This window comes from Nycticebus coucang, chromosome 12 (genome assembly GCF_027406575.1).
Source record: "Nycticebus coucang isolate mNycCou1 chromosome 12, mNycCou1.pri, whole genome shotgun sequence".
Classification (NCBI taxonomy): Eukaryota; Metazoa; Chordata; class Mammalia; order Primates; family Lorisidae; genus Nycticebus; species Nycticebus coucang.
In genome coordinates this window covers 12,073,006-12,091,414 of record NC_069791.1, presented here as the reverse complement: position 1 = coordinate 12,091,414, position 18,409 = coordinate 12,073,006, and the positions used below count along the sequence as shown (strand labels likewise).

The window sequence follows — 18,409 nt, the reverse complement described above, 5'->3', positions numbered from 1 at the left end:
ACAGAAGCAATTACGCCAGGCGTGGTGGCTTACGCCTGTAATCCCAGAACTCTGGGAGGCTGAGATGGGTGAATTACCTGAGCTCAGGAGTTTGAGACCAGCCTGAGCCAGAGCAAGACCTCATCTCTAAAAAATAGCCAGGCGTGTGGTGGGCCCCCATAGTCCCAGCTACTTGGGATGCAAGAGTTGGGAGGGCGCTGTGAGTTATGACGCCGCAGCACTCTACAGAGGGTGACAAAGTAAGACCGTGCCTCCAAAAAAAAAAAAAAGAAAAAGAAGTGATTAATTTCATCTAAGGCAATGAATACATAGTTTTACTATGTTAAACTAATTTAAATTGCACATGAGCTTTATGGACACCCTGTATACTGACAGTTTTTTATAATATTCCCTTATTATGTTAATGTCTATAGGATCAGTAGTGATACCACTTCTCTTATTTCCTAAGAGATTGGTAATCTTTGTTCCCTTAATTTATCAATTTTATTGATCTTCTCGAAGAACCAACTTTTCAGTTTCATTTATTTTTCTCTATTGTTTTATACTCCATTAATTACTACTACTTCTTTTTTTTTTTTTTTTTTTTGAGACAAGAGCCTCAAACTCTCACCCTGGGTAGTAGAGTGCCGTGGCATCACAGCTCATAGCAACCTCCAACTCCTGGGCCCAAGCGATTCTCTTGCCTCAGCTTCCCAAGTACCTGGGACTACAGGCGCCCACCACAATGCCTGGCCATTTTTTTGGTTGTAGTTGTCATTGTTGTTTGGCAGGCCCCGGCTGGATTCGAACCTGCCAGCTCTGGTGTATGTGGCTGGCGCCTTAGCCTCTTGAGCTAGAGGCACCGAGCCAATTACTACTTCTTTTAATGGAAGTTAATTATGTGTGGTGTAATTACTACTTTCATCTTTTTGTTTTTTTTTAGACATACTCTCACTCTGTTGCCCTGGGTAAAGTGTAGTGGCATTATGATAGCTCATAGCAACCTCAACCCCTTGGGCTCAAAAGATCCTCTTTCCTCAGCCTCCCAAGTAGCTGGGACTACAGGCACCTAGGCTAGTTTTTCTATTTTTGGTAGAGACAGGAAATTGCTCCTGCTCAAGCTTGTCTCAAACTTGTGAGCTCAAGCAATCTACTAGCCTTGGCCTCCCAGAGTGCTACGATTATAGGTGTGTGCCTGGGTATTACTATTATTTTGATTACTTTTTTCTTTTTTGAGACAGAGTAGTCTTACTCCATTGCCCCAAGCTAGAGTGCTGTGGCATCATAGCTCACAGGAACCTTAAAACTCCTGGGCTCAAGCGATCCTCTTGCCTCAGCCTCCCAAGTAGCTGGGAGTACAGGAACCCACCACCATGCCTAATTAGTTTTTCTGTTTTTAGTAGAGATGGGGTCTCACTCTTGGTCAGGCTGGTCCTGAACTCCTGAGCTCAAGCAATCCATATACCTCAGCCTCCTAGAGTGGTAGGATTATAGGTGTGGGCTGCTGTACCTGGCCTGATCTTTACTATTTTCTTTCTTCTGCTTACTTTGGGTTTAATGTGCTCTTTTTCTAAGTTCTTAGGTGCAAACCTAAGTCACTGACTTGAGACCTGCTGTCATAGGCAAAGTATGTAATGCTACAAATTTCCCTCTAGGAACTACCTCTGCCTCCCAGAGTCCTTGTTTTCCTTTTTTTTTTTTTTTCAATTTTGCATTTAATTGTTTTAGTTTGAAGGATTTTTTTTTGTTTGTTTTTGAGACAGTCTCACTTTGTTGTCCTCAAGAGTGCTGTGGCATCACAGCTCACAAAAGCCTCAAACTCTTTGGCTCAAACAATTCACTTGCTGAGACTACAGGCGCCTGCACAGTTTTGTTCTTTTTTTTTAAGAGACAAGGTCTTGCTCTGGCTCAGGCAATCCACCTGCCTCGGCCTCCCAGAGTGCTAGGATTACAGGCTTGAGTGACCTCACCCAAGCCTGGCCTTTGTTTTCTTTTTTTAGAGACGGGGTCTCGCTATCACCCAGGCTGGAGTGCCGGATCATAGCTCACTTGCAGCCTCAAACTCCTGGGGGCTCAAGCCATCTTCCCATCTAAGCCTCCAAGTACCTGAGACTATAGGTACGCTACTGTTGTCAGCTAATCTTTTTCTTAAGAGCTAAGTTTCTTACTATGTTACTGGGGCTGTTCTCTAACTCCTGGCCTCAAGCAGTCGTCCCAGTACTCAGGATTACAGGCCTGGTACCCTAAGTCCCCCAAGTTTTCTGGTATGTCATTTTCTCATTTTCATTCAGTTAAAAATATTTTCTCATTTCCTTTGTAATTTCCACTTTGTTCTTTGTGGGTTACTTAGAATTGTATTGTGTAGTTTCCAAATATTTGTGTATTTTTCCAGATGTCTGTTACTGACTTTTAATTTAATTGGACTGTGGCCCAAAAATACAGACTTTGTATGATTGAATCCTTTTGAATCTGAGACTTGTGTTACGAACCAGAAGATGGTCTGTCTGGGTAAATGTTACATGTGCACTTAAATAGCAGAATATCTTGCTCTTTAAGAATACCTTGCACTTAAAGAGCAAGGTATTCTGCTATTTAAGTCTTCTATTTTCTTTCTGTTTTTCTGTCTACTTGTTTTGTCAACTAATGAAAGGTATTAAAATTCCAAGATACAACTGCAGATACTACTATTTCATTTCTCTTGTTTCTTTTGTGTATTCTGAAGCTTCATTATTAGCTGTATATAAACATTTAGGATTGTTATGTCCTCTTGATTAATTAATTCCTTTATTACACAACCTGATGTTAGTTATCTGCCTTACCTATCTCAGAGGTTTATCATGAAAAAACAAGAATACTTTGGAAAACACATAAGAAACTAATGGCAAAGTGTTTAATAGAGGAAGTAAAAAATTTTAATGTATTTTCTTTATTATCTGTAAGTTTTATCTATGCTTGTCTCCAACTACTCATATAAATGAGGTTTGCCTAAGTTTTATCAGATCTTTACACATAATTTATTGTTGTGAAATACTAAACAAATTAGCAGTATATTATCCTTCACAACTCCCTGTGAGGTGAGTTGTACTGATTTAGTGATGAGGAACAAAGCACACAGAGTTCAAGCATTTGCCTCAGAAACCAAACTCAAGATTTCCCAGCCTGTTAGCTGACCTCTTTAGCACAGGGCATTTTATTCCGACATAATTATGCCTGCTGGCTCAGATATAAACTAGCTTAATTCTAAGAAAAAGATTACAATCAGAGAAATACTTGAATTCAATTTGGTTCCTCCTCTCCATGGAAAAAATAAATAATGAGTATGTTATAAAACTTGATCTTGAAACAGTCCTTTCAAGTACACCACCTGAAGCTCATGCCTTCTAGTATCTTTCCTAGCAATGAAACATGATGGAAGAGACACTCAGTAAATCTGAAGATTAAGATTCAGACACGAAAAATTTTACTCTATCCATGACCTAGTTTAAGGTAGAAAAATCTGTCGGTGTTTAATTTTGATGAATTACTATTCTTGGAAAGGAAATCCAGACTACATAGTCCATAGCCATATTAGGATGAGTAAAAATGGCCCACCCAGCTAATCCACTACACCCTTAATAGAAAATCTTTTCTTCTACAAAGACAGTAAACAAGCATAGTTTTCTTACCCTATGTTAATGTACCAAGGAGCTGACAATTAACCAACAACTCAGTCTTCTGTCCCTCAAGTCCTAGGTAAGACCAACATAGGACTACACTGGCACAAAATATAAGAATTTTGAATGTTTGATTTGCATTTGAAATGATTCACTTAAAAAACAAACTCCAAGATGACTTAGGAGTCACATAAAAGTGTGAAGTTCAGAAGGCTGTGAGCTACCACTTGTCTTACTCCTTCAAGATGAAAAAAACTAAGGACCAAAGAGGGCAAATGCCTGGCTAGTTTTCTATCTTTTTTTTAGAGATAGTTTTACTTTGTCACCCTTGGTAGAGTGTCGTGGTGTCACAGCTCACAGCAACCTCCTACTCCTGGGCTTAAGTGATTCTCTTTCCTCAGCCTCCCAAGTAGTTGGGACTACAGACGCCCACCACAACGCCCAGCTATTTTTTTTGTTGCAGTTTGGCTGGGGCGGGGGCCGGGTTCAAACCTGCCACCCTCGGTATATGGGGCTGGCGCCTTATATACAGAGCCATAGGCACCACCCAATCCAGGAATTTTCAACTAGGGTGCCATGAAAAAACTTATTTTTTATTTTTTCAGGAGACAGAGTCTCACTTGGTTGCCCTTGGTAGAGTGTTGAAGCATCATAGTTCACAGCAACCTCAAACTCCTGGGCTCAAATGATTCACTTGCCTCAGCTTCTCGAGTAGCTGGGACTATAGGCACCCACCATAATGCCATGCTATTTTTACAGATAAGGCCTCACTCTGGCTCAGGCTGGTCTCGAACTCCTAAGCTCAGGCAATCCACCTGCCTCTGCCTTCAAGTGCTAGAATTATAGGCATGAGCCACCTTGCCCAGCCCTTGCCATGAAAATTTTTAAAAATCATTAATTAAATTATTTTTGAGGCTGGGCAGTGGTTCATACCTGTAATCCTAGCACTCTGGGAGGCCAAGGCTGAGCATGAGCTCAGGAGTTCGAGATCAGCCTGAGCCAAGAACAATAACCTGTCTCTACTAAAAATAGAAAAATTAACTGGGCATTGTGGAGGGTACCACAGTCCCAGTTACTTGGAGGCTGAGGCGAGAGACTCACCCAAACCCAAGTTTGAGGTTGCTATGAGCTATCATGCCATGGCACTCTACCCACGGCAGTAGAGTGAGACTCTGTCTCAATAAATAAATAAATAAATAAATACAACATAATTGTGCTATAGAAGTTTAACTATAGGTTCAGACGTGCCATGAGATAAAAAAGATTTAAAAACACTGCTTTAATTCCTCATTTCAAGGGGTAAATTGAGCAACCATAGGATATGATTTGCCCAAAAATAAACTGGCAGAACTGAGAAGACAAACTCAGAAAGGTCTAATATTTACATAGCTGCTAACAAGAACAGGGTAGATTTTTCTGCAAACATGCTAGCTGGTAGAGCTCCTGGACAGACTAAACATAGGCAGCAGTTGTCACTGTGGGTGTTCTTCCAGCACAAGTGTAAAGCTGTCATCAGAAATAAGTATGTGGCTTTTGAGTGGCTTGCAGAAATCCAATGAATCTGCATCTTGGATTCCATACAATTCAAATCCTCTAAGGATGGCCCAGACTCCTTCCTATCAGTATGATCAGTTAAAGTCATCCTCTATAAGCAGGTAGTAAGATCAAAGTTTATGTTAGGAGAAAAAGATGATTACCTGGAGTCCAAGCTCCTGAATAACAATGTGTAAATGGCTATATTGAGTCATGCTGTATCCTGCACTATAATTTATTACTTTTAAAATCAGTATCGATAACAAAGCTTTAGATTCAATTTCATATAAGGTGAATGGAAATAAAAATAAACCAGGCAAAATGACAAAATAAAAGCTAGAAATGCTTTACCATGGGGAATTATTAAATGAGCTATTCCAGTAAGATATGGATATCATGGCAAAATGATTAATAAATAAAATAAGGCTCGGCGCCTGTGGCTCAAGTGGCTAAAGTGCCAGCCACATACACCTGAGCTGGCGGGTTTGAATCCAGCCCGGGCCCGCCAAACGACAATAACGGCTGCAATCAAAAAATAGCCGGGCATTGTGGCGGGCTCCTGTGGTCCCAGCTACTTCGGAGGCGGAGGCAGGAGAATCGCTTGAGCCCAGGAGTTGGAGTTGTTGTGAGCTGTGATGTCACAGCTCTCTACCCAGGGCAACAGCTTGAGGCTCTGCCTCCAAAAAAATAAATAAATAAAATAAGATCCTCAATAAAAGCAAAAAGACTCACTAGCCTTCCTCAGAAATCTCTGCACCCTGGATATCAAACTTTCTCTCTTTCTAGCATATTGGCTTATAAAAATCCGGTTACTTCAGATGTATGTTTCTTTCTTTCACCAATTATCATCCAGATCATCTAGTACCCAGACAGACATTTTCTACTTAGTTTTCACACAGACCAGTGAAGATGTTTTATTTTCCCTTTTAGCAAACATTTTTAGATCTGGTTGCAATAGTATGTCTCCAGGGCGGCGCCTGTGGCTCAAGGAGTAGGGCGCCAGTCCCATATGCCGGAGGTGGCGCGTTCAAACCTAGCCCAGGCCAAAAACCAAAAAAAAAAATAGTATGTCTCTAAGTACCAAGCACAAATGCTGTAACTTTTGACTGAGGTGTAATACTTTGATTATTACCATAATAGTATAATTTAGCAACCAAATAAGTTTCTCTAAAGCAGCGGTTCTCAACCTGTGGGTCGCAACCCCTTTGGGGGTCTCTTGCACATCAGATATTTACATTATGATTCACAACAGTAACAAAATTAAAAAAATTTTATGGTTGGGGGTCACCACAACATGAGCAACTGTATTAAAGGGTCGCAGCATAAGGAACATTGAGAACCACTACTCTAACGGCAAAAAATAAGTTAAGAATTTCACTATGGGGCGGCACCTGTGGCTCAGTCGGTAAGGCGCTGGCCCCAAATACCGAGGGCGGAGGGTTCAAACCCGGCCCCGGCCAAACTGCAACCAAAAAAAAAAAAATAGCCGGGCATTGTGGCGGGCGCCCGTAGTCCCAGCTACTCAGGAGGCTGAGGCAAGAGAATCGCTTAAGCCCAGGAGTTGGAGGTTGCTGTGAGCTGTGTGATGCCATGGCACTCTACCGAGGGTGATAAAGTGAGACTCTGTCTCTACAAAAAAAAAAAAAAAAAAGAATTTCACTATGATGACCTCAGAGTTTCAACAAAAAAATTACACACCAGGAGGGCATGGTGGCTCATGCCTGTAATCCTGCAACTCAGAGACTGAGGCAGATGGATTGCCTGAACTCAGGAGTTCAAGACCAGCCTCATCAAGAGTGAGACCCGTGTCTACTAAATGTTGAAAAACTAGGCCAGGCACAGTGGCTCCTGCCTATAATCACAGCACTTTAGGAGGCCGAGGCCAGTAGATTGTCTTAGTTCATGATTTCAAGACCAGCCTGAGCAAGAGCAAGAGCAAGACCCCATCTCTAAAAATAGCCAGGTACTTGGGAGGCTGAGGCAAGAGGAGCACTTGTGCCCTAGAGTTTGAGGTTGTTGGGGTACTCCACCAAGGGGAACAAACTAAAATTCTGTCTTGAGGAAAAAAAGAAAAACTAGCCAGGCACTACACATTAGCCTATAGTTTGGGCAAAATCATCTAACGCAAAGCCTATTTTATAATAAAGTATTGAATATCTCACATAATTTAGTGAATACTGTACTGAAAGTGAAAAACAGAATGGTTGTATGAGTACTCAAAGTATAGTTTTTGTTTTTTTTCTTTTGAGACAGAATTTTACTCTGTTGCCCTGGGTAGAGTACCATGGTGTCATAGCTCACAGCGACCTCAAACTCCTGGGCTCAAGTAATTCACTTGCCTCAGCCTCCCAAGTAGCTAGGACTACAGGCGCCGGCCACAACGCCCAGCTATTTTAGAGATGGGGTAACGCCCAGCTATTTTAGAGATGGGGTCTTGCTCTTGCTCAGGCTGGTCTTGAACTCATGAGCTCAGCAATCCACCCGCCTCAGTCTCCCACAGCGCTAGGATTATAGGTGTGAGCCACTGCACCTGGACCTAAAGTACAGTTACTACTGAATATTTATTACTTCTGCAACATTTTAAGATTGAAAAAATCCTATACTGACCCATCAGAAGTTGGAGACCATCTGTACAAGTAGATGGGAGTAATCTACTAAGGTGGCATGACTGGTTACCAATTCTTCAGATTCAGTGTTGTTCTCTCCACTCCACCTCCACAAAAAACCTGCAGGTCTACAGAAACAGCTGTGAAATCACTTCATTGTAAACTGACCTTTTTAAAGAAAATGAAATAGCATACTGTAGATAAAAAAATATAGGAGTGCTCAGTACATTTATTTACTTAGTGAAACTTCTTTCAATGTACGTACAGGGTCAATGTAAAATATATTACTTACTGAAGGTCAAAGTAAAAAAAGTTCGAGACACTGATCCAAAAGAATCCCAGGAAAGGAAAGAGGCTTAAACCAAGTGAAAAATCTAAGAAGCATGTGGGACAAAGTTTACTTTCTTTTTTTTTTTTTGTAGAGACAGAGTCTCACTTTATGGCCCTCGGTAGAGTGCCGTGGCCTCACACAGCTCACAGCAACCTCCAACTCCTGGGCTTAAGCGATTCTCTTGCCTCAGCCTCCCGAGTAGCTGGGACTACAGGCGCCCGCCACAACGCCCGGCTATTTTTTGGTTGCAGTTTGGCCGGGGCCAGGTTTGAACCCACCACCCTCGGTATATGGGGCTGGCGCCCTACCGACTGAGCCACAGGCGCCGCCCAGTTTACTTTCTTTATAAACACTATAGCCTCTCAAGATACTTTACTTAGGCGAGGAAAAAAAAAACAAAAACATAATAGCCAGCATTTTAGGAAACAAAACAAATACAAGATGAAATCAATTGCATATTTACATTGCCAAAAATTGTAAAAACCTCGATGAACATTTCCTTTTATCCAATGGAACAATGATCTATTCTATATCTGAATAGATCATTAGGATTTAGTGATCCATTTACCAAAGGCTACTCCCTAAACACTTCGCCCATCTTCTTCCACTTTTACCTAATGACATCATCATACACTACAGCCTCAAACTCCTTGGGCTCAAGCAATCATTCTGTCTCAGCCTACTAAGCAGTTGGGATTGCAGTCTTGGGTTACTGAGCCCAGTAAACTCTAACATTTCAGATTAATGGTTTTCAACTAAGTTATGGGAATCCCACTTCCCCCATTGGCAGAATCTGCAAATATTCTGATTGTCATAAACTGGGGTGTGGGGAGAGGTGAGATGCTACTGGCATCCTAGTGGGTAGAGACAAGGGATGCTCCTAAACATTTTACAATGCAAATTCACAGGACACCCCCCCCCCACCATGAGGAACTACCTGGCTCAAAATACCCAAAGTGCTGAGGTTGAGGAACTCTGCTGCAGATCAAGTTTGTATTTCTTTCAAACCTAAATAAATCCAAGACAAATATCCTTACCCCATGTCACTTTAGTTTTTAGAAGTTCAGCAACTGCACTATGTACAAATAGGTTTATAACCAAGTATAAAATACAGCTATGTCCTTTTGCAAGTGCCACAGAACACAAAAATCTCTCCTGGGTTCAGTATAAGCTTCACTAAAATCATTTGTCTTTGGTACAAAGTCAGAAACATCTCTAAATAAGTGTACTTCATATCCGGTTGATTTCCTTACAGTATTTAAATATTTTTCCTTGACCTCAAATAAATATGTCAACAATAAAGCTGCAGGACCCTGATACAGCCAATATATACTGTTACCTTTTCCCTAAAGATGGTGGAATAAGTAGAGTGGGCACTGTCAACAAGAGAGAGACTACATATAAACTACACTTTGAAGGAAATGTAATCAAAAGGGAAAAAAACAAACAAAAAACCGCACCCAGGTCATGTATGTTTGAGTGTTCTGTCCTCCCAAGCCCTAAATATTACTCTTCAAGCAGCTTGGTTTTTATCCAGTTAGACATCCTCAAATGAACAAAAGAAGGCCTTAGGAAATCAGTAATGGTGTGCAGAAAAATATATATGGGAGGTAAATTGACTGGGAAAGACTAAAATAAAAGCATTGGGGCCATTAATAATAAAAAAGAGAAAAGTGGTGATGATAAGTATGTTATTATGACGTGAACACAAAAACAACGGAGCTCCATTTTCTTAAATTTTAATCACAATTTATTCTCCCGGCAAGGATTTAAACAATAGAGAACCTACTTGCCTCCATCCCACCGTGTCCCTATAACTAACTCACTTTCACGTATAGATTGCCAAAACTTTTCCTATGGACCTACAAACTTATCTGTGGAAGTATGCATTACGGTGAGGGAGATTTTTCTGGAGACGCCTTTCCATTACATTACATAGAGATTTATCCTACTCGTCCTAACAACATTTTCAGTCTTCCTAAAAAAGCGAGTTCTCAAAAGTCTCCCCCGTTCCCCAAAATCTAAACTGGTGGACAGCGGGATGTACCGAAGTGGGGGGAGGGGTGCCCAACTTGAGACACGCAGGAGCAAATGTCCGCCTTCCCTAACAAGGAGGGGTATGGGATCGAGGCTAAAGGCGGCGCGAGAAGTCATTGTGGATCGAATATCCGCCCTCCCACGCCATCACGGCATTGAATCCCCCTTCCTCACAACCCCAAGTCTAAGACTTCCCTCGTCTGGAGAGCCAATTGGGCTACGTGTGTGAGCGCCTTCCTTAGGCTGTCCGCCTACTGGCTCCAGATTCCGCCCATCCCTTTAACCGCCCGACCCCCGCGTTCCCCATTGGAGTCAAACCGCTGCCTCTTGGAGAAGCCCAACCTACCGCGCGCTTGGTGCTCACTGGCTCAGAGATACGCTGCTCAGGAAAGGAAAACCCGCCTCCCACATTCTATGGCCCAAGGGCCGATCAGTCGGCAGCTCGAGGCAGACTCAATTGGCCTACACACTAGCCAGTCAAACTCCTGGGCTCCACAGCTCCAAAGTACTTACGCGGATAAGACATCCCGCCTCCTGTTCTACCATTGGTTGGCCCGACCCACCGCTGCCCCTTCACTTTCCCCCACCCCGCGGTCCATTCATTTCACACAATAACGGGCCCAACTGGAATCAGTTCAAGACCTCGTATGGGCAGATAAGACAGCGTGCCACTTACCCGGGATTGAGAATGATCAGTCGCGCTATCGTCTGCCCTAGTCCTCTATGGTAAAACCAGACCACAAGCCACCTCTGCTGCCGCCTTCTGCGCAACGCCAACCGCCCGCCAAAACGGATCCTTCCCTGCGCCTGCGCAACCAATCCTGGGCCCCAGACCCTTTCTCCGCCCATGACGCACGCGCAAAGCGAGGCGCAAAGCCCGCCACTACGCAGGCGCCGTAGGTTCACCACCCTCTCCTGCCCGCCATTTCACGTGTTTCCAAGAAGCAGGCGGAACTTCTTAATGCGCCTGCGTAAATTCGCCATTTTACTACACATGCGCTCAACAGGCTGTTGTTGCAAAAAAAAAAACAACAAAACTTGTCACGGGCTAACTACTTTTTAATGCAAAATATTAATAATGCATTGTCAAGAGTGTTAAATGTGGATTATTACAGAGCGTCTAAACATCCCAGATAGATTCAAATTGAAGGATTAGTGGGTTACCCAGACTGGTTAAGAATAAAATTACTCTAAAGCCAATGGACTCCAAGGGGTGGAGACTACGTAGACCGCCCAAATGGATGACGTTGCACAAGCGTGTAGCACCACAGACCAATAATAGGGCGAAGCGATGTCAATTATCCAATCAGTGCTATGTGGGGGCGGAGTCTACCAATGCTGAAGACTAGGAGGCGGGATAAAAAAGAGGCCGAAGGTAGGCTGGCAGATACGTTCGTTAGCTTACTCCTTTCTGCCTGTGGACGCTGCCGAGGAAGCATCGTTAAAGTCTCTCTTCCCACTGCCGTCATGTCTAAGTCAGAGGTACGTCACGCGCCCTTTGCAGTTTTAATTTCTTCCTTGCCCCATTCTGAATTCGGTAGGATGCGGCTTGGTTTCATTGCTTTCACCGGCCCATTCGACAGTTCTTTGGTCGCTGCCAGGGCCTACCCCTCCCGAAGTTCAAGTCGCCATTTTGTCCTCTTCGTCGCCATGAGGCCACCGTCCGCCAGCCACTAGTTACTACCTTGGCTTGTTACTCGTTGCAAAATTCTAAGGCACATAGATGTATTTTTTTACCTTGCCTCGGTGAGCGAGCTACTTAAGGAGCCATTAATCCCTTTTTGGCGATGCACCCCTCCGCCCTGGTCTTTTGTTGCGCGTGCGTCAGAGGGAGAGTAGGGACGCATGCGCCTGCGGCTTTCCAGCGCTCCCAGCCCCCAGGATCTCACCTCCCCTAATGGGGAGAGAAGCACGTGTCTTGTTGCGATCTGAGCGAACAATAAGTGCAATGTGCGTTAGTGTCTACTTCTGTTTCTTCTTAAGGGAAACTGTTTCACATTAAAGACCCGTTCAATGCTTTTTCCCTTACTCTAGTCTCCTAAAGAGCCTGAACAGCTGCGGAAGCTATTCATTGGAGGGTTGAGCTTTGAAACGACTGATGAGAGTCTGAGGAGCCATTTTGAGCAATGGGGAACGCTCACAGACTGCGTGGTAAGACTTAGAAGGGACAAAAAAGGCAGCAGAATTGGTCGGTTTCTGACTTATCATTGCAGTTTCTGTCTGAATACTTAATAAGGGTAAATGGAATTATAACCAGAAACTTCTCTGATTTGAAAAACTGGCCTCTTAAATTAAGGGTAGTAGAGAACTGTACCCCCTTGTGTGAAGGACCGGTTTCAAGTTTACCTTTACTTGACACAAAGTTAGTGACAATAACTTCTGGGGTCAGAATATGTTTGAAATGATGTAACGGTTTTCTCAGGTAATGAGAGATCCGAACACCAAGCGCTCCAGGGGCTTTGGGTTTGTCACATACGCCACCGTGGAGGAGGTGGATGCAGCAATGAACGCAAGGCCACACAAAGTGGATGGAAGAGTTGTGGAACCAAAGAGAGCTGTTTCCAGAGAGGTGAGTGTGTTTCCCATTTGCAGCTGTGTTGCTAGTGGACTTTACATTTGGTCTGTTCTAAGATTAAGATGTTTTGATTTGAGGGTGGGTTTGCTAATCTAAGTAACATAAGTGGGTTTTCCTCCTGTTAGGATTCTCAAAGACCTGGTGCCCACTTAACTGTGAAAAAGATCTTTGTTGGTGGCATTAAAGAAGATACTGAAGAACATCACTTAAGAGACTATTTTGAACAGTATGGGAAAATTGAAGTGATTGAAATCATGACTGACCGAGGCAGTGGCAAGAAGAGGGGCTTTGCTTTTGTTACGTTTGATGACCATGATTCTGTGGATAAGATTGTCAGTAAGTATGAGATCATTGGCATTTAATTCATTAAGGGTTCCAAAATCCCTGTGGTCTTCTAAATCCTAAGATAACTGTTCTGTTTATCTTGAAAAATTTTTAGTTCAGAAATACCATACTGTGAATGGCCACAACTGTGAAGTAAGGAAAGCCCTGTCAAAGCAAGAGATGGCTAGTGCTTCCTCCAGCCAAAGAGGTGTGTTTATTGTTTAATTAAACCTTAATGGTAACTTAATGGTTACTCTGACATGTATGGTGTAACACTTGACCTTATCTCTTAAGGTCGAAGTGGTTCCGGAAACTTTGGTGGGGGTCGTGGAGGTGGTTTTGGTGGAAACGACAACTTTGGCCGTGGAGGAAACTTCAGTGGTCGTGGTAAGTATGGAAGTTTATGATTTTATTTCCCTGCCTGACTTGTCCTTTTTGTATCTTGCAAAATACTATGTAACCCTGGCCTACGATTTCAATGTTACATTTTATCTAAACGTAGCTCTTCTTACCGGAAGTGAATCTTTGGTGTGCAAATCGGTTTTTTGTAGTACAGGGAATGTTTCCTGTAATGTAACTGAAATGCAGGTCATATGTCCTTAACCCAATTTGAAGCTTTGTTTTCTTCCAGGTGGCTTTGGTGGCAGCCGTGGTGGTGGTGGATATGGTGGCAGTGGGGATGGCTACAATGGATTTGGTAATGATGGTAAGTTTGCCTAAGGAATATGTGGGTAAAAAATATCCGGCAACCACTACCTTTAGAATAGGCTAGTAGAGACTAAAACTAGTGCATGACAAGTTCAACTTGGCCCTTAACACGCATGCTGTGAGCTGGCTTTTAGCCATAGCACAAATCTTTATTGTTAAATACTTTTGTCTTATTGAGAAGAATTGTATTCTTATAGGTGGTTATGGAGGAGGCGGCCCTGGTTACTCTGGAGGAAGCAGAGGCTATGGAAGTGGTGGACAGGGTTATGGAAACCAGGGCAGTGGCTATGGCGGGAGTGGCAGCTATGACAGCTATAACAACGGAGGAGGCGGAGGCGGCTTTGGCGGTGGTAGTGGTAGGTATCCAGTGATCCAAGTACTTGGTGTGATAGCTAGATCAGCCTTTTAGAGTTCATGCCCATATTGGGATTTGAAGCTCTTAAAGCATTGTGTGGTGCACTGCATGGTGTATTAAAAATAAGTAGGCTTGCTGTGCTACCTCCTCCTAGCTTTAAGCTGGGGCCGCCTCACTCCCAAATAAGTAGATGGGTAAGTGGATAGTGGTGTGTTTGAGTTAGATTAGCATCATGGCAGGATTTAGTATCTTAACTCCTTTAGGACTTTAGGACATTTAGTTGATACATCTAAGGAACTTAAGTTTGCAGTGGCCCTGGATCTGTAAAGGCCTTATGGCTGGAGAATGTGTATGCCACTAGGAAAAACTCACATCATGGCAAGTTAGATCATTGTATTTGAGCTTCCCGGGAGAATGAAACACAAAGATTTGGAGCCACCAGGAGTTTGGGAGGAAGGCAAGCTTCTGTTCACAACACTAGGCAGGATTGGGACTGATCATCTTCTCAAATAACAAAGGCCCTCTTTCCATTCTTAGGAAGCAATTTTGGAGGTGGTGGAAGTTACAATGATTTTGGCAATTACAACAATCAGTCATCAAATTTTGGACCTATGAAGGGAGGAAATTTTGGAGGCAGAAGCTCTGGCCCTTATGGTGGTGGCGGCCAATACTTTGCCAAACCACGAAACCAAGGTATGGTATGTTTGTACTGTGGCTCAAGGAGTGGGGTGCCAGCCCCATATGCCAGGGGCGGTGGGTTCAAACCTGACCCCAGCCAAAAACTGCAAAAAAAAAACACTGGATAGTATCAGGGCTGAGTGTAACTATAGCTACTACTGGGGAAAAATGCATTAGATCTTCAAGGTGTATGTGTGAGCAACAAAGTAGGGAATTTAAGACAGGTACCTGTAGGCCCAGCTACTTGGGAGGCTGATGCAGGAGGATCCCTCAAGTCCAGTATGGGCAATAAAGCAAGACTTATCTCTAAAATTTAAGTCTTAAAAGCTGACAGTTGGAAACCTTCAAATGGGGTAGTATAAAGTTAAATGAGAAAAGTCACATCACCTCTTTACATTTCCTTTGTCAGTTCTATAAGGGCCACTTTAAAATAATTGAATTTTTTAATTTAAGCTTTTGAACATTCGTTACGTTAATACAAAAACATTATTTACATTTCCAAGCCTTTAAAGAAAAATTTTGTTCTCAGGTGGCTATGGTGGTTCCAGTAGCAGCAGTAGCTATGGCAGTGGCAGAAGGTTTTAATTATTCCCAGGTAAGTAAACACCTTTGTGTGTGGCTTAATTTTTTTAATTGCTGATGAACCCAGTAACCCTAATGTAGCTGAGCAGTGCAACATAGTTAACATTGTAATTGCAGTAAAATTGTGGATGTTAATATTCAGATCAGCAAAATTTGTGGGAAACAAAACTTGCTGTTGGATTGTAGCCATGAGTCTTAATATGTTTAGATTAACAACTTTATTCCATATTGTTCAACAGGAAACAAAGCTTAGCAGGAGAGGAGAGCCAGAGAAGTGACAGGGAAGCTACAGGTTACAACAGATTTGTGAACTCAGCCAAGCACAGTGGTGGCAGGGCCTAGCTGCTACAAAGAAGACATGTTTTAGACAATACTCATGTGTATGGGCAAAAAACTCGAGGACTGTGTTTGTGACTAATTGTATAACAGGTTATTTTAGTTTCTGTTCTGTGGAAAGTGTAAAGCATTCCAACAAAGGGTTTTAATGTAGATTTTTTTTTTTTTGCACCCATGCTGTTGATTGCTAAATGTAATAGTCTGATCATGACGCTGAATAAATGTGTCTTTTTTTTTTTTTTTAAATGTGCTGTGTAAAGTTAGTCTACTCTGAAGCCATTTTGGTAAACTTTCCAAAAGTGTGAAGCTAGAATTCCTTCAGGGTGATGCCAGGTTCTATTTGAAATTCATTTACAACCTGCTTGGGTGAAGAAGCCATTGTCTTCAGAAACCTTGGTATAGTTGAACTGAGGGTTACTGTTGTGACCTGAAGCTCACCATTTAAAGGGGTCATCCAAGGAAAATCATGGAATTATTGGTTATAAAGGTGATTGTTGGCATATCCTATGCAATATATCTAAATTGAATAATGGTACCAGATAAAATTACAGATGAGAATGAAGCTTGTGTATCTACCATTATCATGTGTAATCAATAAACGATTTAATTCTCTTGAATGAAATGACAACTGTATGGATTTGGGACTGGCAGAGATTTGGACTTTCCCTACCCACTACCCCTGATAATGTTGAATGCTTCTACCACAATTCAAGTTCAAAGCTCTGCCAGATAATAGAAACCAGCTGCTGGCTAATGCCACACCATAAATCCACAGATTAGATGTGTTTCAGAGACATTTTTAAAATGACCAGTACCAATAAGAATTTTAATGAAGATAAAAATAGGCTTACATAAAAGGAAAACTGCAGTTTTTTAACTGGGTTCTTAATGGGTGGGTCTTTAGAAGTTCATAGGTTAACTATAGCAGTTAAATTAGAAACTAAAACTATAAAAGTAGAAATTGTGTTTTTTCTATACAATTTTATATTAACTGCAGTTTTCCTTTATGGCACAAGTTTACACAAACATCCTATAGTGTTAATTGTATAGAGATAATGATTTCTAAGCCATAAACGCTTAATAATCCAATAATTTGTTATTTGTACATAGGTTCCTTTGAGCCTTGCCTTTGGTACCCTCATAATTTCAGTGCCATTGTACCTAGTAGTGTATAGAGATTTGTTGATCAATAGGATTGTATGTTCCATCTCATGGGTGTGTTACTTGGAAGTTTGGGGAGGAGGGTGGTTGGAAGAGGGTGGGGAGGTGGTGGTGGGTGGGAAAGCATGGGTGATAGTTCCATGATATTGGCTGAGTTTGCAATAGCAGGTGGAACCTTAACTATTAAGGGAGTTTGCAGATACCTCAGGATTCGTGACAATGCCTTTAAAGATCCAGGAGAGATGTTCAGCTACTAGGAACTGCTAGCAAGTATAGCGCGAATGGCTCCGAGCTCAGACACTCTACAGCTGAGAGTAGACACTTGTGGTATGTGGAGTACAGATAAGCCAGGGACAGGCCACGACACGCTCCATGAAAGCTAGGAGGGAGTGAAGTTTGAGTGATCATCGCAAGGAAGGAGGCAGACAAGAGTAAGGCACACCTGACTCTTAGGACTAGCAGTCAGAACCAGGAGGAAAGGTTTTATTGGCTATGCTTGTAGGTAAGAACAGATTTTACTTACATCCATATAGTTACCTAAAGTCCAGTTTTGTTACATTTTTCTTAATGTATTGAGCCAAAACTAGTCCAGTTAAGCTGAACTTTGGTTTTTCTGGAGATGAATTCTTTTAAATTGACACCCTATTATGGGGGCTCCCAATTGAAGGAAGTGAGCACATTAATTTTCTAATATATTTTTGCCCTTTAATTTTATTTCTTACCTTCCATTGACCCATTTTCTTAAAACAGTGGCTCAAAGTAATGCATTAGAATCTTTTCCCCAAATGGTGGGAGGATGGGTGGGCCATTAAAGGGAGGTGGGAGGTTTAGCTTGAGATGGGATTTGATCTCAGAAAAGAGCTAGTTCTAAAAGTTGTTTACTTTTCTAGGGAGGAGTCTACTACAGTCTTGTCAACTTTTAAAAAAAAAAAAAAACCAGAAACTCATGTTCAAGTTCAAGGCTAAAAGGTAAGCTTTTATAAAGTAATGATTAGCAAGAGTACTCTGCATTACCAAAGTAAAAAAGAATAAGACTCTCAAACCAAAATGAATTACAAAGACAGTTAAGTAGGCTTGGCACAGCAGGTATAATTTTAGAATCCTTCACTTCTGCTTACATAAATACTAAACTCTTCTTCCATTTGCAGGAACATTCTCGTGAGGACAACCTTTGTCTGAGCCACTGGTACTTCATTCTCACTGCCATGCAGTGGACTTTAGCTGCTTGCAGCTCTGGTGATTAATCATTCTATTTTGTGAATGGGTTTTTAAAATAAATATGTTGCATTTGAGTTCTGTTTGCTTTGTCTTCATTTTATTTATGGTAAAAGGATTGATTTCTTCACATGCTTTACCTTTACAGATTTGGGAATGGGAAATGTGGGTGTTTAATACCCTAATTGTGTGGTAAGCTAATATCTTCAGCGATCTCCTTTTTTTTAATCTCTTACTAGTGAGTGCTTCATAAGTTAATTTGTAAGGTTTAATGCATTATGTGGGTATGTTGTCACGGTTTAGAAAACATGCAACAATAAATTTTGAGACAGTCTC

At 42.0% G+C, this 18,409-nt stretch overlaps 2 protein-coding genes across 4 annotated transcripts in view; one reads left to right on the top strand and one right to left on the bottom strand.

Moving 5' to 3' along the window:
• The window catches only part of CBX5 (chromobox 5), a 43,129-nt gene extending 32,180 nt beyond the window's left edge, over positions 1 to 10,949 (bottom strand). The window contains exon 1 of the mRNA XM_053556769.1: positions 10,816 to 10,949. The gene's annotated coding sequence lies outside the window, so the exon portion shown is untranslated. The remainder of the gene's footprint in view (positions 1 to 10,815) is intronic.
• A 483-nt stretch (positions 10,950 to 11,432) lies between these two features.
• On the top strand, positions 11,433 to 18,150 carry HNRNPA1 (heterogeneous nuclear ribonucleoprotein A1). 3 transcript variants are annotated; one of them, XM_053556759.1, is made up of 12 exons: positions 11,433 to 11,621; positions 12,174 to 12,290; positions 12,562 to 12,708; positions 12,840 to 13,050; positions 13,154 to 13,246; positions 13,333 to 13,425; positions 13,670 to 13,744; positions 13,944 to 14,102; positions 14,639 to 14,794; positions 15,309 to 15,374; positions 17,749 to 17,827; positions 18,007 to 18,150. In XM_053556759.1, the coding sequence occupies exons 1-10, from the start codon at positions 11,454 to 11,456 to the stop codon at positions 15,362 to 15,364; spliced, it is 1,275 nt and encodes a 424-aa protein (XP_053412734.1). In that variant the 5' UTR covers positions 11,433 to 11,453; the 3' UTR covers positions 15,365 to 15,374; positions 17,749 to 17,827; positions 18,007 to 18,150. The 3 variants fall into 3 exon arrangements, with proteins under 3 accessions (XP_053412734.1, XP_053412733.1, XP_053412735.1); XM_053556758.1 differs by having other exon boundaries at positions 11,435 to 11,621; positions 15,601 to 17,827; XM_053556760.1 differs by lacking the exon at positions 13,944 to 14,102 and having other exon boundaries at positions 11,449 to 11,621; positions 15,309 to 17,827.
• Positions 18,151 to 18,409: the final 259 nt, after the last annotated feature.